Source organism: Perca flavescens, chromosome 4 (assembly GCF_004354835.1).
Source record: "Perca flavescens isolate YP-PL-M2 chromosome 4, PFLA_1.0, whole genome shotgun sequence".
Lineage (NCBI taxonomy): Eukaryota > Metazoa > Chordata > Actinopteri > Perciformes > Percidae > Perca > Perca flavescens.
This window is the reverse complement of record NC_041334.1, coordinates 17,176,466-17,197,407: the sequence shown is the minus strand read 5'-3', so window position 1 is coordinate 17,197,407 and position 20,942 is coordinate 17,176,466. Positions and strand designations below refer to the sequence as shown.

Genomic DNA, 20,942 nt, shown 5'->3' with positions numbered 1-20,942 from the left:
ATTTATTTTAAAGCTTTAGTTACTGGTTACCTTGCAGATTCAGATTATTAAGTGATGTACACATTAATGCATCACTAATTATAATCCAGGAATATACTGATTCTGAAATGAGCCATTCTGCAAATGAGTACTTGTACTTTTGGTACTTTAAGTTGGCTATATTTTGATGCCAATACCTCTGTACTTTTACCTAAGTAAGATTTTGAATGCAGGACTTTTACTTGTAACATGTAATATTTTTACATTATGGTATTACTACTTTTACTTGAGTAAAAGTCCTATCTTAAACCGATCCAAAAGAATAATATTTATTTGGAAATCAAGAGTATGCCAGTTTGCATCCTTCATGATTATTTCACGTTCAGGCAGAGAGAGTGATAATTAGTAATCTTTGATGTTGGACTTTGTGGGCTGAAATAAAAACCTGCATATTTTATCCATGTCCTTTCACACTGGTTGAGCTGGTGGCCCCACCATCTCTGGGTGCACCCTGGCATCACCCATCACCCTGGCGTCACCCTCCCCGCTGGGCGGCTATGCAGAGGCAGTGACGTCACCGGGCTGTTTCTCGCTCCCTTCCTGCTGCATCACAACAGCTCGAGTAGCAATAGTGACCGGGGGGACAGGATATTCACAGCCAATTCATTGATAGAATAACTCCGTTGACGTTGCAGCACTCAACAACATCCTAACACGGGGGTAACGGACAGGAACTGGTTGCAGTGCGATAACAACGCTTCAGCTGTTGGGATATGGCCAGGCCGGAACAGGTTCTGCTCTTGGAGCCTCAGCACGAACTGAAATTCCGAGGTAAGAGGGGAGGGCCCGGCTTGGACGGGAGGGGGGAGCTGCATCTGCCAGCGGGGTTACGAGGGGGTGGGCAGGCCAGTGTTACGGTAACCAACCCGGGGAGAAGCGATACTACACATTTTGACAATATTGCCCTCGTATGAAAAGAATAAGAACGCTCTGAAAGGACGGCAGGTCAACTGACAGCTAGCTGGAGTAGCTTCCAACGGCTAGCCAAGCTAGCCAGGCCCTGTCACACATTTCTGCTGCAGCAACTGCCTTTAAAGCGGTTTACAAGTGCAACACACAAAACATATGTCCACTGGGGAATAGCAATCATAATACATATGTGAAAGCATAATTGCCTTTTAAATTCATAACCTTTTCATTGCACATATGCCACAAAATGCTTAGCAGGTCTAGCTAGCTATCATTAGCTCGCTCTCTGATTGGCTGTCTCGCTCTGCTGGCAAGCCAGCTGTCATTTAATAACTTGACAGCTCACAGGACGAAATAAATGGGCATCCTCTGCTACTTAACTATATATGTCTACAATGTTAGCAACGGATCATCAACAAGCCCACCATCCTTATCGTTAGGGCTTTACAATACTAATAGACATTTTAGTGAAGCTCGACATTTGGCTGCAGAATTTCACGTTGCTTTAGGCCCTAATAATGTTACATTTAAACACATGTGGCACTACTGTATCTGTTTTGCAACAGATTATAGAGATCCTGCCACAGTAAGACACATTGCACTTTGGAATAAGAAGCTAGTTAATAACAGCTTGCTTCAAAACATATACAGTCAAACTTTTACTCTAATCAGTAAAGGTTTGGAGAGATTAGCTGCTGGTCTCCCAAATTTAATGTGGCCAGTGGTGTTTGGTTGAAGCATTCAAAAATCACACTTAAAAGAACCAGCAGAACCGCAAAAAATACCACTGTTCACCCCAAAATCAACTGAGTTTCATTATACACTATAACTGATGAGCTCTCACACCAAAATTAATTTGATAGATCACACTATGGTTAAAATGACAAGTTGGTTATACTGTGTTTTTACATTAACTGTCAGTTCAAAGTAGCGTAATGCTAATGTTCAAATGTGCAGCTAAGGTGTTACCTTACCAATTTATGGTATTCACTATGGTTACAGTGTAATAGCACATTATACAAGTATTAAACACGTTCTCCATAATGATACATATCACAAACGATATAGCATGCTTTCTGGTAATTCAATAAATGATTAATCTATATGAAATAACCACACGGTAAAGCCTATTTTTGTATACTCCTGTGTGATTTAAATACTTATACAATACAAATTAAATGTATTTTCTAATGTTATTAAGCACTTTGGTGCAAAAATTAAAATAACATGCAAGGATCAGAACGTAAAGCGTCGTCCGAATGATGTTAATATTGTCCCTGGTTTTTCGATATTGTGATATAAACGGTACAGAAAATAAATAAATAAATAAATAATAATAATAATAATAAAAAAAATATATATATCTTCGCTCGAGCTTCTGCGCGGGAAAGTCACCGGACGACATCATCTTGTGAACATAGCCATACTGAGAAATACAGAGAGTTGTGTGGAGCTGATAGTCTTAATTAGCTTTGTAGCAACTCATCTGGCAATGGCAATGTAACGGACATTTAATAATATCAAAAAGTTAAGCATTAAAGCTTTAACCACATTGATCTGTGTGGTTATGTAAATTTTGTTTATAAAATCAAAACTACAGTTTTCAAATATTAAAGATAGATATTCCCTCAGGTATTTTAGTTAATATTTTCGGAGAAGTTTGAGTTCATGTGCTTGTTGTCAATTTAGATAACATAATTGTTAAATCACGAAATCTCAACATGTTTTCACAAAATTATAATATTGAATTATCACCCAGCCCTATGTTATTCTACATTTTTACTTATTGTCAACAAATGGCATGAAAAGACCCAAAAGGAACAATGTGTTAGTCCGTTTCTCAATACTTTTTCAACTTCCCTACCCTGTCTGTGGCTCTCTGCCTTAAGCCCTTTATTTCTGAAGATATAGTTAAATCTTTAAAAACAGAAATAAAGGTAAAAAATATTAAGAATGTTGGGAGTATTTTCATCATTCTGTTCACGTGAGGATTTATAGCACCAGAACGATATGTGATTGATTCAAAATAAACTAAGTTCATTGTACAAAGTAATAATGTGATACATGCCATGCAATGTAAGGCTAATTTATATATTTTAAATAATTTGGGATTAAGCTATACCAGGTGTTGGCTAGACAGGCGATATGTGTTAATAGCATTAATTTGTTGTTGGGTTTGCTCTTTTCGTGGGATTTGTTAAAAATAAGAAAAAATAGAATATGGCCTTTTCCTTGGTTAGCTGTAGTTGAATATGCCTTGCACACTGATTTATAACTGTGGTGAAACTTGACTTAAAGTATGTTTGAGGTGTTCTATCATATGATTTAAATGAACACATGCCAGCCAATCAGAAACAAGCAACATACACATATATCAAGTGTCTAATCAGATGTGTCGATGCAGTGTTAAGCATACACAAGGTATGTGCCTTCTCAGTATACCAGACAATAACACAAATCACATGCCAATACTCAGGCTCAGAGTTATATGTAGGCATGCATTGTGAAATAGAGAGTATGTTTGTTAGTAGCAGCTTGTTAGGCTTAGGCTCAGACCATCCGTGGTCCAAATTCAGTGTTAGGGACTGGACTTTTTCCTTTTTTTTTTAATCAATTTTCATCATTGTCAGGGGTTATTATTAACAAATCTTTAAAGTAAACTGCTCCTCACTTTATCTGCTATTTATAAAATCTAAACTTGAAAGACGACAGCTTTATATATTAGCTCTTTATAATAGTTTTAAACTACAGTTTGTGGCTTTTGTGAGTTGGATGCTATCCCGAGAAACTTTCAGGAAGTAGTAGATCAGGTGTACAGTAGTCGGTGGCGTGAGTCCCTTTCATTAAAATACTTTAGAAGTCAAGCCAAGCTTGTGAGGGTCTGAGTTTCCTCTCTGTCTTTGCTCAAAAGGGAAGGGAAGTGTCAGTTGCTCTGGATGTTTGCTGAGCTGAAACTTTATCTTGAATCTGGTGTATGTGCTAATTCTGAAATAGCTCCATGTTGTCTGGCACAGTGAGTTTGCCTCTTACAGCCGCGAAGGGTTTTGCTTACCATAATATCTTCTGTAGTGGCGTAATTTGTTATTTTGTTAGAAAACTAAACTTGATTAAAAAAAAAGCTGGTTTGGCTGAGTTCTGGGTTGTAATAGTGGCTTAAAATCACATGTTAAAATGTTATTTTAGATAACTAGAAGTTGGTAAACATTGGGTTCTCTGTTAACACTTTTAAGAAGTCATGAGTTGAACTTTTCCTAAAAATATTTTCACAAAAAACATCACCAGACCATCAATGATACCATCTACTGATATACTGGCGGGTCACTATCGTGTGTATGATATGAACAGATATTTATATGCAGCAGTGTTAACAAAAGACATTAATAAAGACCAATAAATTTGGACCTCTTTCATAGACATAGAATAATTTATATGTAATATTTGTTTTATATGGTTTTAACGATACTGTAAAATTCCAAAATGAAAACTTATTTTCCCTAAATCTAGCCTAATTGATCTTAAGTGTGTGGTATTGGCACTGTATCTGTTAAGTTTGGGAAGTCATACATACGTTAGTCATGGCCACTCACTTGACTATGAATTACCTTTTGCTTTCACTAGAAGTACTGGAAAAACACAGGACTGACTAACGGTTGCCCGTTAGCTATCTGGATACATTTTGCTATTTTCAAATGTAGTTTCCTGTCAATGAAGAAACTTTTGTCAGAAAATCCTGTCACAAAGATAGAATGTGGTTTGTTGGAATTTGCACCTCGTCCAGTATGTGTAATGTGCTGATAATATCAAGGAAGACTCATTGGACTCTTTCTCCAGGTCAGTGCATTAGCCAGATTAGGTTTTGGTTTTTTTTTTTTTTTTTTTTTTTTTTAAACAGTGTTCATGCAAGAGCTCTCATATCCAACAGATTTTACATTTCTATATGTCATTGTCACTAAAATAAAAATAAAAAGTGGAGATTGCTTGCTCTTGTGGCAGGTATTAAATGTGAGTGCAATAACTGTACCTCTGAATTTATCTGGTGGCTCTGGACCTCTGAATTGCTGCCCAGAATTTATTCTATTTTTTCAGCAGTTCAAATAGGTCTGGTGTTGTGCTCATTGATGGCTGTTTAAATAACCAAACCCAATAAGATCTTTAATCTTTAATCAAGAATGGGGATGCCTTCTTTCTGTGCCAAAGTCAGAAAAGCAGCAGCAAAAGACTAATGAAAAAAATGCCTGAAAACTGAGACAGTGTCAGTCACTGCTGATTAGTTAGATCATAACACTAAAACAGAAAACGGCTAACATTAACACAATGTCAGACTGAATGATGAAGTGAAAAGAAATTGGCGTTTCAGTCTGTTTATTAGGCTAATCTGAACCCACCTGTTAGCACTTATTGCAAACATTAAAGACTGAATCATTCAATCCAGAGACTGCCAGCCTTATGTTTAGACTGAATGGGCAATATGTTATCTTCTGTATTTCTCTTTATTCCTTCAACCTCAGACATTACTCAAGGTTCAGCATTACCTTGATCATATTATAATTTCATAACCAATAGAAATTATTAGACCCTAATTGGACGTAGAGCTGTTCACCCAGGTGTTTTAACAAAATTAAGACCAAAGGGAAATGTATCAACATAGACCTCTAGGTTTGGAAAATAATTAGACAAAATATAATTAGCCAATTTTACTTGACAAGTAAAATACAAGTCATTGATACAATAATGTACAGTAATTACCATAAACAAGTTATTGAGTTGACTTGTTCTATAAAAAAAAACAAAAAAAAACACTGACAATCTATTGCTGCAGTCTGGATAGACAACTTACTTAACCTTTGATCACCTTTCAGATTTGGCACACTGTTATTTTGCTGCGGCTTTTGTCGTAAGGGTTTTTTGCATTATTGACAAATCTGTGCCTCTTAATGCATCTGGCCTTGGGAGAGCTTTAGAGATCTGTGACCTGCATCTAAAATGATAGCAGTATTTAGTTGAAGCCAAACTGCTTCAGCTATTCTGAGCATGGTAGTGCAGTGGTAGAGGCCTGTTTACACTTTAAAGGTTTTGGTAAATTGATACTAGAATTGTTTTTGTTAATCAAGAGGACAGACTAGACATCAGTAGTCGATATCAATCTAAAGAGCAATGTTAGACAAAAAAGAAAAAGCAGATGGCTTAGTTTGCATCCTTGACATATTTACAATAATCTAGTTCTCACCGGGGTGTGTTACTGAGATGCTGTATTTTGGGTTTTAATGTGAGAAGCAGACTGGAATTATTTTTCTTGAGGACAACTCCCAGTTAAACGTATCAAAAGCCTGCATAGTTGAATTGGCAGTAAAACCCTGTTTATCTAAAATGTCAGGTCAAATGAAGAAAATATGCAGCAGAAGGACCAAATTGTGGACACTAAATTAAATTTGTTGTAATTAAAGTCACATCCAGTTAGGCTGCGATAGATACATTTAAGTGTGTAGACATACATGTCACATATTTTTAATTGGCTTTACCCACTGGTATTTCAGCCATCTCATTATTTTGAAAAAGCTTAGATTAACCTATTTTTGCTGTGTACATAGAGCATAACGGTATTTTTTGTGTTCAATATTTGGCAAACCTTCCTGAAATTTGGTTCTCTATTGTGAAAAGTGTTTCAATATTAATGGTACCATATACAACAATTTCACACATTTACTAAATCAAATAAAGCCCCCAATCTATTTTCTAACTAGCTGTGCGAGCTGTGTCTGCCTGAGTATGTTTTTTTTATTTCAAACTGGTGCTTTTTCTGCAGCAGGGGATGATGGATTTGTATTTTGATGTGTTTTGATCAGTTGACTAAAAGACCCTCATTTGCTTTGATTACCTCACTTTCTGACTGTTCATCTCACACACATTACAAGCTTGTTTGAGGTCGTATGCCAGTTTTATTTTGTACACGTGTCATTTTCTCCAACCATTTGGCATTCAAACAATTTAAGTGACGAATAGTATTTTAGTATTTTAAAATTAATGTGTGTGAGATCATAACTCTTAATGTCTGTGGCCAACATCAGCATTAAAATGGATCTCGGTCCAGTTTTAATCAATGTTTCTATGATTTGTTGCCATTTAATGTGACTTTACTAACTTGTCTTCAATGATCCTTTTTACTTTTTTGCTTTTGTTGAAATTAAGATTTCAGTCTCTGGAGGACATTGTATAATCTTAATAAAGAGAATCTACAGATTTTTTTCCTGAATTACCCAAAACAGAGTTTTTAAGTGTCTTTATCTTCCCTCTTTACAGGTCCATTCTCAGACGTGGTCACCACAAATCTCAAGCTCTCCAACCCTACAGACAGGAATGTGTGTTTCAAGGTGAAGACAACAGCGCCGCGTCGGTACTGTGTGCGGCCAAACAGTGGAATCATTGATGCGGGCACCTCAATCAACGTCTCAGGTAATGATTGAGGAAGTGGGACTGAGCAGACCCCATTAAAGTTATAATTATTGCAGTGGCCCGGGTTCGGATCCGACCTGTGGCCCTTTGCTGTGTGTCATCCTCTCTCTCTCCCCCCTGTCCTATCTGTATACCATCTAATAAAGATAATCTTTAATTTATTATTATTAAATTAAAGCCTACTTTAACATGTAGCTGCTACTGTGCTTGTGAGACCAAGGCAAACAAATATATATCTAGTATCCTGAATGGGTTTGCTCTTTTTACATAAACACACACCAGACCTCTCCCGTTACCCAGTATTCCCCAATCCTCTCTCCCCTGTCCCGCCTGGCCGGCCTCATTCCCAGTCACGCACTCTGATGGAGACAGGTACAGGCTAGTGTTTCCACACTGTGCCACCTCTGCCATTTACAGCCACAGACTCATTTTACAACCTTCCCTATCTGATGTCAGTAACTGCTAACTGTGTCACCGGGGCCTGGCAGTCAGCAGTAGGCGACAAAACAGCAAAGTCCTTTCTCTGTTAGTTGCCTTCATTTTTCACCCTTATTATGCAGAGAGAGGTCACAGGTTTGAGTCCCAAAAGGAGATTGCTTTTATGAGAATGTAGTCACTATATGCAAACATATAGGCATGGTCTGTAACCTCTTTCTGTCCAGTCTGTCTTCTTCAGGGAGAACTCAGAAAACGGTGTACTTAACAGGATAACAAGCGGTTGTGGGTAGGGATGGGTATTGTTAGTCCGATCATTGGTATCACATGGCTTTTATCAAAAGCCCTGCACCCCTGACTGAGCTTTGTTGCACCTAATAGGGCGGAACAAAATACACCTTTATAAATGGGTGTGCTCCAAGTACAGTTGGCTTAGGTTTCCACTACATTTTAATTTAACATGCAAAACGGCACATCTAGAATCAAGAACTCTGTGTAAACAAAATGGGACGTGTACCACCATAACTGTAAACAATGTGGACTAATAAACACATAAAGCTTTTTGTGGCTGAATCCAAATAGTAAAGATCCTGTACTGTCTTAAGGCACTTAAAAGCTGTCAAGATGAAAATAAGGTTTACCAGACTTTCCGCACTGCTGTTTGATTATCAGCTGATAGAGATTTATTGTCATGCCTGCCACCTCATATTTGTCGCCTGCACTCCATTTAACTAGCGTGCAACTGTTATGTAGAAGAAAATGCGTTAGGGGTGTTGAAATTAATCACTGCATCGATGCATCGCGATGCGGACCTGGGCGATTCTGCATCGATGCAGTGACAGACCATAATCGATTACTGCCTACTGATGTTGCAATTCATTTTCCGGTCGCTGCCTTTTTAGTTTTTTGCCTTTTGTCTGTTGTCCGCTGTGTTCAGACTGCACTACATTCAGGAAGTGTCTTTTTTTTAAGAGCAGATACAATAAAAAGGGGAGTTCATATATAATTGACTGCTTTAGTTTGTTGATAAAAACCATAATATTGAGGTGACACATCATGATGCATTTTGATATCAAATCGATTTGAATCGTTGACATTATAATCATAACCAAATCGAATTGGGAGACCAGTGAAGAATCATAACCCTAAAATGCATTCAACTTGTTTGTTAGAATTCAACAATATATACAATGTATTTTGTGTAACACTGAATGTAAACATAAGTTTTGTTTGTTTAGAGGAAACTCCACACTCTTTCTTCCTGGTCTTAAAAGCTACATTACAGTTAATTGATACAAATCTTTGACCACATCAGGCTGTTCTAACTGAGTGAAACAAACACTTTGTTGTCATGCCATTATTATAATACAATAATAAAAATGTTCTTGTGTAAAGATATTCTGAAAGCACAAATAGTCATTCCCAAAATAACATCACACGATCATTGTTAAGGAATTCAGGCAAATATTGTTCTATTAAGTTTTTCCTCTCTCTCTCTCTCTCTCTCTCTCTCTCTCTGAAAGAAGATTGCATAGGATCTGTAACTTGTTGCAGTCCAGTTTGTCTCGTATTTCTTGCCTGTAATTTTTAACAAAAGCTACATGGCACGACTTGCATTGGGGCGAAAGGGAATAGTCTGCCACAGGATACCTACAAACTCTGAGATGTGTCATTTGCTGGCTCAGCTGAGGATACACACTGTGCTTTTGAAGCTAAACCCAGCTGTAACTGTATATGTTCAACGTAGCCATGACCACAGGAATGTTGCTGAGGTTGATTGGTGTTATGTAGCAGCATCCAGTGGAAAAATATGTGGCGTGAATGTTTCAAAAATCCTTGCGTTCACAAATATTGAGCTTCTTCTGGGAATATGTCAGAAGTTTGTCTGACATCCTCGGGACTTGTTATCATTTCAACGGAGACAGAAAGAAAAATATAAATTCTTTTGTTTCAACTGATTCCGATACCTGAAATTGCGTATCGGCCGATACCGAGTACCGATCCGATACCAGTGTGTCAACAATGAATGCCCCAGAACTTTCTTTTATTATCCAGTTTTTACAGTCCGTTATAACGGAAAAACAACATAAATAAACTACTTTAACGTAGATTTTCTTTAGGGCATTATTAAGTGGTATCAGATTGGTGCATAAACTCCAGTACTTACCGATACCAGCGTTTTAGGCAGTATATCGGTATCGGAACATCTCTAATATTAATGAATCAGCTTCATAAGCTTGCAATTGGCACTCATTTCTAGTGGACCTTTTGTTATGACAGGGCAGGAAAGGCATCCTCCTGTCTTAATTGACATCCATATTCATAAAACATTTCTGCTAATATGCTACACTCCACTCCCAATATTTTAAAGCCACATTTACTATTTTACCCACCAACTAAATTCCAATAACAGAACTTAACCTCTAAGTGGTAGCTGATTCCTGCAAAAGTGCAGTGGATTAAATGCTGTTGACTCCTGAGTTATTTCCCGCCCTGAAATAGATTTGCTGGTGTATAGTCTGTATTTTTTCCCTTTTGAATTATATTGAATTAGATGGACCCATGAGAGCACAATCAGAACTGTGAGATCCTGCTACCCTGAGAAGCCTGAATATGAATATGTTTTATGAAAGTTAGGTCTTGCATCCTGTTGAGTTTTCCCTCCAGGCTTGTATCTTAACGAGGCTGTTTGACTTCACTCTCTTCCTTATTCCCACGCTATATTGTCTCGCTAGGTTTCCTGATCTTTGACCAGGTTTTTTTGAGTTGAGTAAAATTGAACAAAATAGACAGGGAGCTCCCTTTTTTTACGAGTAAGGCTTCTTTGAATTGGTGTGAAAATGTCACTGTTATAGTTCGGGGTGTAACAATGAGCCGTATGGTATCATGGGTCTTATCTTGTTTCGTGTCACATTGTGTCATAACGTTCAAAGTGAACTTGCCTCGTATCTAGTTTTCTTTCAAGGTTTTTTTATTGAGTCTCGTATCTAGTTTTGAATTTGTTAATGTGTGCAGTGTTTTGGTCATTAAAGCTTCAGTGCGTAATGTTTTGATATTAATGAACGTCCGTTACATTCAAGCCGTTGCCAAATGAGTTGCTACAAAGCTACTTAAGACTATCAGCTCCACACAACTCTCTCTGTATTTCTCAGCATGGCTATGATCACAAGATTGTGTCTTCCGGTGACTTTCCCGCGCAGAAACTCGAGTGAAGATGATTACCTCTTCTGAAGTGTCCATCATGTTTTCTTAATCCTCCGTGTCCTCCTTGGCTACTAGCAACTGCGTGGAGGAGGGGTGGGGCATTGCGCGATCACGGAAGGCTGAATCATGTGGACGCGCCGACAGTTTTGTTGTCATTACTTAGAATTCCTCATGGAGAAGACAGAAACTACGCACTATAGCTTTAAACTGAGACAATTATTTGAAGTGTTTTGGCATATTCTTTCTTTTTGTTATATTGTCAAACACAGTTTATGCTTTCTGCTTTGCTGCTGAGAATTCACAATAAATAGTATAATATCAGGGTAATGAAATTAAGTCTCAAGCTTTTATTGAAACAGAGTTTCAATAAAAGTAATTTGAAACTGGAAAGGTAAGTCACATTATTTTTCCTGTATCAGGTACATATTATATCATGACACCATGCTTTTGTATGGGATTGAGCCATACATTTCTTCACACCCAATGCTATAGAGAAGAGCTGAAACAATGTCAATTAATCAATTAACGAGTTAGTCGATTAACAAAAAAGTGCCAAAACTTGTCGTGCTAGCTTCTTAAATGTGATGCTTTGCTGCTTTTATCAGTTTTTATATCTTTGCAAATGGAATACATTTGTTTTTTTTTCTGCTGTTGTTTTTTACTGGATACTCATTTTAACTATTTTCTAACATTTTCAAACAGCATTATTTTTATGGAAAATGATCATTAATTGCAGCCATACAATAGAGAATCTTGTGCATAACCTGTAATAATTCTGTATTGTGTGGCCATTATGAAGGAACCGTGACCATTGGTGGACTTCAAGGTAAATAGTTAGTGGTTATTCTCTTTTGAGTATTATGTCTCACAGGACACAATTAATTAGTGACAGGAAAGGAAAGTTTTCTTACCTCCCTCCCTCACCAGTCTAATAGTTCCATTCATCATCACCAAGCAGGCAGGCAATTACTATCCTGCTTGACCGTGTTAAGCACAATTAGCCTCTGTGCGTTTTATAAATGATTGCCCAGTGTGAAGCAAGAATACTAAATCAAGCCATTAGCAGAAGTAGCTTTTTGTAAAGGTGTGTTCAAAGGCTGTCAATCAAAGATGATTTCAATCACTTTTTCCTCTCCTGTGGCTGTGCTTTTCCCAACTCAAGCTTTGGCTCAGGACCTTTTCCATGTAATTCACTGTTGCTCAAAGAACTTACATGCCTTCCTGCCTCTATTCTCTAGTACTGTCCCCTTGGACCTGAGGTAAATGGTCGTGCAAATTGGGTCTGACTGAAACAGGACGTTCTCAATCTGTTCATGCCGTCTGTTTCTGGTTTGCAATATTGAACTGCCCTGATTGCTGTAATGGTGCACTACATCTCTGAGGTTTTCCACTCTAGGGAGAATTGGCATGTGCCATATATGAAAACCATCGTGATAGCTACACTGGCTTTGAATTAGGAGGTCATTTGTTTCTAATGAAAGCAAAAGAATCACGCAGGCATTGTAGACATAGTTGGCACTGATGTCAAAATATGCCATTCAATTACACCTTTGTCTAAAAAGGTGAAGGAGAAAAAGATTACCCATCAATAGCCATTTTCATCCCCTCTGCACTTCCACCCTTAACTTGAATATAGGGCTGCAACTAACGATTATTTTAATAATCGATTAATCTGTCAATTATTTTTTCGATTAATCGATGAATCGGATAAAAAAAAAAAAACATTAATTTACATCAACTCAATACATGCATACTTATTGTTTTAGTTAATAGTTGTGTAAAGGTAAGTAACCCAAATAGCAGATACAGACAAGACAGACAGACAGACAGACACACACTTATTCATTAAATTATTACCATCATTGTAGTAAGTGCAAGTTAAGTTCGTTTATACACCACACACACTATTATATTTGTCAACAATAACTGATATGGGACAAAGCACATAATATATACATAACAACTGAAAAATTAATGGGCCAAAAAAGGCGAGTGAATAAAACTGTGTCTTTAGTCTTGCAAAGTATACCACCCCTGCTTTATTACGGTTATTACCGAGCTAACGCTAGCTTGTCATGCTAGTCAGCCGGATAACGAGTAAACAGCAGCACCAGAAGAGCTACTGGAGGGACGGTACGTTCCTCACTTCAGAACGGAACAGAAGTAGGATAGTGTAGTGACTTTACCCTGCTGTTGAACTCCCTCCCTCCTCATCAAGGACTCCAACATGTTTACGTTTTAGGTGCTGACTCATCACCGTGGTGCGCCCGTGCCATGCCGTGTCGCTTTTGCTTATCTTGCAATTAACACGTTTCTGATTTATTTAGTGTGAAATGCTCCCACACCTTGGATGACTTGGGTCGTACTGATTTCTCTGCCTCCGCCGAGTGTTTCAGAACAACGTTACGGGTCTCTCCGGTCTCTCTCCGTATTTCCTCTACCCCCGCTCTGCTCTTTTTCTTTTCTTTCGCTCCGCGCTGCTCCGCTCTGCGCTCAACTCAATTTTTTTTTTTATCTCCGCGACTAGGTGGCCTAATAGTTGCGCGACACAAGGAATCGATAATTAAATTCGTTGCCAACTTTTTTAGTAATCGAATTTTATCGATTTTATCAATTTGTTGTTGCAGCCCTACTTGAATACTGACATAAGAAAGTGATCATTATAAATTATCGTTACAACTTTAAAATACCTTCTCAGTCATTGGAATGACCTCAAATAACACACCACTGACTAAGAGGACTGATGTGGTGATGGGTTGAAGTTGTATTCCAACCCAACACCTGCTTTTTTTTAGAGCGATATGTAAGAAAGGAAAAGACAGGGTTGGAAGCTGTTAGAAAGATTACCCCCTGGGGTATTTGTATATCCGTCAGTGTTTTGCCGCTATGGTAACACAAACTAAGAAATAAATCATCTACACCACTTTTTCCGAGCAGCAGGGGCAAGCCCAGAGCCTTGAAGACGTGGAGGACCTAGTTTACTGTTAGACAAATCCATGGGTATTTGATACTCACTAATTCCTCTTTAATCCGAGGAGTGGACACATAGTTGAGAAAGAGAGTGAAATGGAAAGTTGCTGACAAAGAGAAGTATCAGCTTAGTCACTTGAGTTTGCCGCAGATTTTACCCACAAATCATATTATGTTCCTGCCTGTCTGCCGCAGTTTGAATGATACTAACAAGACACTTGACACTTTTTCCTGAGTCTCCTGAGGATGGGAAATGAGGATGATGTTTGAAAATGAGGGAAATGAAACTGAGGGAGTCATAACTAAACAAAATGACTATTCTAATCATGTGGGGACTTCCTGTTCACATTGTGGGCGCTGGGGTGCAACTGTTAATTTATCAGTCCCATTTCTCCTCCCCATGTTTCCTGACTTTATGGTAGTAGTATCATATGTGACCTCAACTGTCATTTTGTATTTCAGTTATGCTGCAGCCTTTTGACTACGATCCCAATGAGAAGAGCAAACACAAGTTCATGGTCCAGTCCGTGCTAGCACCTCCTGACATGACTGACATGGAGGGAGTGGTGAGTGTATCTTCTTCCTAAAATCATTTTTCATCATCAGTATGTTTTTAGTCAGTCCAGTCTTTGCAAAGGCTTTTAAAACAAAATGATTTGCACACAGATGTAACGCAGCCACTCATACAGCAGACACTGTGATCAACTCAGAAAATCCATCCATTGAATTTAACTGTAAGGACAGAGGCCGTCGATCTCCAACTCCCTGTCTGGATGAGAGGCTGTGTCTCAGTGCTGACACAGCAATATAAAACACAATGAACACAGTTTAGTCCTAGCAGGGATTATCTTGCCAGATTTTCCTGTGAGAGGTGTGTTACGAGTGTTTTTTTACATCCCCCGATCTGCTCTGAAGTCCATCCTGGGCGCACCGATTTCAAATCGCAAATATTAAACATGTTAAATTTTTACGATCTGATATCCTGCTGTATGTGGGAAATGCCAAGGACGCACTCTAGTCTTGTTTTACCCGGGTTGGGCTTCTGTGGGAGAGCGGAGCTCATACGGAGCTCATACCGCTGATCAGCAGTTCATGAAGGGAGGGAGAAGTTGGAGGAGATGGAGAGTGCAAACAGAGCATTAGTTAGCTCCACGGTTGGCTCACACTCAACGGCTTCTGGGGGAGAGCAGCGCTCATCATTAACTGTTAATCAGCGTTATCAGCGGGTAACTTCCATATGAGCACCGTTCTCCCGCTGAAGCCCAGTCCGGGCAGCGCGGTTCTGTCATCATCGCCATGTTTGTATACTCTAAAGTCACGTTTGATCGCGCAAGATTTCCAGTTTTGAGATTTGGGACTCTAGTTGTTTGTTAATGGAAGCTGTGTATGGTGTGCTGTTCTGGCCAAATCGTTGCTCTCCACACTCTATAGGAACAAACCGTTAAATCTATCTTTACATGTCCTTATATGTGGGCTATCTCCCATTTTCAACATCTGTTAAGATTTGAAAAATCTTTTAAAGTTGGCCAGTACACACTTTAGTGTTGAAGAGATAAAGTGGGTCTGTCTATCCTGGTCTGTAGACTTTCTGCACATCTAAAAAGTGTTTGTCAAACTGAATTTACAATATTCTGGAATCCAGAATCTAAATTCATGTTTTTCTTAAATTACAAAAAATTATTGGTGAATGCTGGCAGAATGCATAAAATGAGGAGTTCAGTTAAAAATGTCTTCCCCTGGGTGTTCTGAGATTAAAAAAGGCATGTTGGTTATAATAATATTTGCAATATTGTATTTACTGGAGCCAGACAGTACCTATTATTAAAATCCCTAAATAAAGGGTTATCTGTGCTTGCTGTCCTCCTGTGAAGAGTCATTATCAGCAGCCAGTTGCAAATGGTCCCTTTTCCATGATTTAATAATACTGTATGTTGATACACTTTTTCTTTATTTGTGTCTCTCCAGTGGAAGGAGGCTAAGCCAGATGAGCTGATGGACTCCAAGCTGAGGTGTGTTTTTGACATGCCAGTGGAGAACGAAAAAACGGTAAGCACATATTGTTACTCCGCTTCTCTCTTCGCCTCACTACCACAGTTTAAGATGTCAATACAGATCGGTTATCAAAGACACATCAGGGAATGATGTGTCACATTGCTTCCTTGTATTATTTTCAAAATCACATTAACTTCACCTCAGCAGCAGTGCCACAATGTATTTCGTAATTATTGGTATATAATATAATTATATAATTATTGGTCGGCCATGATCTGTAATGCTGCTTGTTTTCACCAAATGCAACAAATTGCTGCCTTTTTATTGCTACTTTCTGTACAGTGTAACATTTGTTTACTTGCTAATTTTTGTCTTGAGGAGGGGTTGCATTATTTATGGGGAGATGATGTTTATTGTTGCTTTCCAGCTCCCCACCTCTTTACAGCTCTGCTGTATCTGCCTTCTCTTTCTCTATCTCTATCCTGTCCCATCTCTTTTATTCATCTCTCTTCTTCTTTTTGCACTCTTTATACTGTCCTAACTTCTTTTTCTTTCCTTTTTAATTCTCACTGTCACTGTTTTTAATCCTGTTTATTCAGCTCTTTCTCCATCTTTTCCCACTTTCCTCCACTTCTCTCTCCCCTCACTCTCAGGCATCAACAGCCATTTAGAGATCCATTTTGTTCATCCTCAAATGCAGTTTTTTAATGTTGTGATTCTTCTCAGACCCCACACAGCTGTAGAGACATTATCTGGTCATGATATGAGCCAAACACAAGGAGGGAAAAGGACCCGTGGTGGTTGTTTTCAATTCATTTTGAGCTGTGCGATACATACACATGGCTCCCGGTCAGCACTGTGCACCACAGAGTCCATTAGATGAACATAATGCTGATAGAAACCAGCTTGATCCACTTATGAAAGGCACCCCAGGGTGAACTCTCCCACAAACCTGAAGATAGGCAGCTTATATGTATGTATGTATGTGTGTGTATATAAAATATATATATATATATGCACCCGTGTGCCAGCCAAGTCATCGGTCAGAATCACCATGGAAACATTGTAGCAGCAAACAGACAACTTATTGCATTATAACTTGTCGCCCTGTTAACCCACTTACAGCATGACATGGAGTCCAACAAGATGATGTCGTCCAGCTTGCTGAAGTCAGACTCCTCCACGCTGCCTGCGAAGTCAATGAGCTCCACCCTTGATGACGGGGAGGTCAAGAAAATCATGGAGGAATGTAAGAGGCTGCAGATGGAGGCTCAGAGGCTACGGGAAGAAAACAAACAGATCAGGGTGAGTGAGATGACTCGAGTTTTTTTTATTTTTACAAGACAGTAAAGACACAAGTATTGCTGCAGTCTCGGTCTCACAGCTGCACACCTTTTGTGAAGGGCATTGGTTAGCAGAGGTAGTAAACTTTTGATGATTCAAGTCCAGCTGATCAATACGAACTTCAAATGGATGCAGACTCTGTCAGGTAAAACGTGAACTGGTGATTATCAAACCATTTTTTTTCTCTTTTCCCAACTTTGGTGGTTGGATTAATAACTGCAAAGCAAACCTATGATGTGATCAATCAATCAATCAATCAATCAATCAATCACCTTCTGAGCTGAATCAGGCAGATCCTGACGTGTCTCATGGAGGATGACAGTTTAAACAGTCACCTCACTCATTGGAAATTTGGGCCTTTTTTATGTGATGTATAAGCATAATATTATATTTTATTAAAGCGTAATAATTCAGATTTTGCTATGGAAATTAGTAAAAAAAACAACAACACTGAAAACAACCATTGGATATAATTCTTGGTCATTTGCATAACATGGAACATTCTGGATATAAGAGACTGTATGAATCAACACAATCAATATCGATCAATGTCGAACATTCTTTATTATCAATCAGTCTGATGATTATTTTTTCTAATCATTTGGTCAATTAAATATGAGACAATAGTGAAAAATGCTTAATGTAATGTCCCAGAGAAGTTGACACATTTAAATATGTTGTTTCATTCAGCCAAATATAGAAGTCCAAGAAAACACTTAACACTTTAGAAGACAAAAACTGTGATTTTTTTTTTGGCATTTCTACTTTAAAAAACAATTATGATTACTTCAAGATCTATCAAGATTGTAGCTGATTGATTTCTTTCGACCAGCTAATCAATTATTCGACTTATCGTTTTGTAATCGAATGCGTTCTGTGCGTTGAATCTCATTACACACAGTTTACGTAGTTTAAACAACCAATCTATCTTCAGGCTTAAAACAGAGAGAACATTTTATTCAACTGATTGAGCAAAGAAAACTCCCCTTCATCTTAATCATCAAAATTAGCAGATGACATCACTGAACATTCAAAGTCACATTTGGTTATTTTTTTTTTTTTTACTGATTGATGTTCACAATCAAGATTAGCAAATTAAGTGGAAATTTGATTCACACAAAGTGGTGGTTCCAAATGACATTGTGGTGTCCCTCCACCCTATGCTATATTTCTTTGAATAGAGACAGTAACTCAAGATTGAGGTTTGTGTTAAGTGCAACTGCTCAGATCCATAATCAGTGGCAGACCTCAGGCTTCGAAGCTCGTAAGGCAATTTTGCAAATCAATGAGTTCTCCATCAATCACAACAATCAGTGAGGTAAGGTTTTAAAATTGGGTTTTGTTAAGGTTTGGTTGGAAATGACTGAGCATGCACACACACACACACACACACACACACACACACACACACACACACACACACACACACACACACACACACACACACACACACACACACACACACACACACACAGATGGCTAAGAGAAAGTCAAACACCACCACCTCCTCCCCTTTAAGTTCTTGCCAGAGGCAGAACGACTGTTGGCTGCTCCTGCGGCTGAGATTAAACTAACAGAGACCCCCCCACCCGCTGCTGGGAAATTAAGTGTGTTAAAGCCTGGCGCCTTCTGCGGCCCTCAGGGGATTGGGTCAGATGAAGATTTAAGCAGATCCTATTTCTTTGAGCTTGTAAATAAATTCTGTCTTATATTATTGACTGATTGACAAGCTGTCCATTTTATTTCTCTTCTCCACTTCTTCATTCCCTTTCTTTATTTCACTCTACTCCCCCACCACCACCATCACCCTTCTTCCCCTTCCCACACTTTCTCTTTCTTTCTTTCTTTCTTTCTTTCTTTCTTTCTTTCTTTCTTTCTTTCTTTCAACATTTCTCAATAATTTTTTCTACACTGCTCTTCCCCCCGTTTCAGGAGGATGATGGTCTTCGGATGAGGAAGAGTAACGTGATGTCATCTCAGCACTCATCCATTGGCATGAAGAAAGATGAGGGCTTGAGCGCCCGCACAATGCTCCTCATCGTGCTCTTCTTTGTGGTGGGCGTCATCGTGGGCAAGTTGGTCTTGTAGATGGCAGCAAATTTTGGTCGGCCGCAGCATGCTTTCAGGGGGATGAAAACAAACACAGGATCTTGGATTTTGGATCAGAAATGCCATATCCGCTGGGTGGGGAGTGGTACTAGTTTTGATTCAGTCTGATTTATGTAAACAATTTCAAAGGTAATGTATGAGAAAATAAAGAGGAAAAAAAACGATTCATCATCTTATCAACAAACCTACTGTTACAGGTCTTGCCTCTACGTAATCATCACATAATCATTCTGGCCCTCTTTCCCAAAGTTGTATGTATACAGTGGCTGGTTCTTTGGGGTGGGGGGACAATGGAAACATGATTTAATGCTAGTGATCCAGACCAATTTTCTAACACCGGCGAGGTAGTGTTGGTGCGACTGAGTCAGTTCGCAATTGTGTGAATGTCATTTTAGTGTATTGTTTCTTTTTCCTAATGACGGAGGCCAGAGCCTATGTATATGTAATCCCCCCCTGCCCTCCCCCCCACTGTACAGTATATCCAGGCGTTCCTTCCAGCTAAACCCCCTTTAAGGAGGGGATTTAACAGAGAGATGATTCACACAGTCGGGGTTAAACACAGGGCTATCAAACTGACTCATGCAATCAGAGGCTTTGTAAAATCGGCTCGTCTTTGATTGTAGAACAACCTCTATCAGTGTATGAAACACTATACCGTAGGTATTTCCTCGTGTTGTTTTTATTTTCACTCTACCTTATTCCCGTCACCTGTCACTCAGTGCTCACCACGTTCCCAGTTGTCAGAGGGGGATGTTTGATTGCATGCGTTCACACAGAGTGTTGCATCTGGACTTTTGAATCTAATTTAATTGCTTTTATAACGGTGATTATAATATGTCATTTGGTTGTAGGTTTGCACAACTACATTTTCAGATTTTCATTTTCTTTCATTTCAACTTTCTTTTGTGTTTTGCTGCAATTTTATGATTTAAAGTAATTTTTGTTGTTGTTAAAGGTTGAAGCATTTAGAAATATAGCAGCTACCAGAAATGAGCTCCATATTTGTAGGATTAGATCATTTTTGTAAATGTCATCCAGATGAAAGGCTTGCCTCGTGACCTATTTGGGCAAGTTATTCTCAGGCCAAGATTGAGGTATATACAGTATATAGCACACACACACACACACACACACACACACACACACACACACACACACACACACACACACACACACACACACACACACACACACACAGCATGCATACATATAGTGAAAAACCACAAATGGACAGGAGTTGCATGTAGAGGCGACTGGCTATGTATTTCCCTTACAACAGCAACAACACCAAGGTTCCTGTTACAGTGTCCCCACAAAGGGACCTTGGTCTTTTCCAACTCTTTTTTTTTTTCCTTCTCATATTTTCCTACTGAGCCATACATTTGTTGAAGTTCTGTTTTGTTTGAGGCAAATGTATGTCAGAGACTGAGTGTTTCAAGCTGCCTGCTCCAGCTCTCTGCTGCTGCTGAGTTTTGTTGGTGTTTTTTTTT

The 20,942-nt window shown here is 38.7% G+C and overlaps 1 protein-coding gene across 1 annotated transcript; it reads left to right on the top strand.

Moving 5' to 3' along the window:
• Positions 1 to 500: 500 nt before the first annotated feature.
• Positions 501 to 19,911, top strand: vapb (VAMP (vesicle-associated membrane protein)-associated protein B and C). Its single transcript, XM_028576589.1, has 6 exons — positions 501 to 810; positions 7,246 to 7,398; positions 14,470 to 14,573; positions 15,973 to 16,053; positions 17,125 to 17,304; positions 19,276 to 19,911. The coding sequence occupies exons 1-6, from the start codon at positions 753 to 755 to the stop codon at positions 19,429 to 19,431; spliced, it is 732 nt and encodes a 243-aa protein (XP_028432390.1). The 5' UTR covers positions 501 to 752; the 3' UTR covers positions 19,432 to 19,911.
• Positions 19,912 to 20,942: the final 1,031 nt, after the last annotated feature.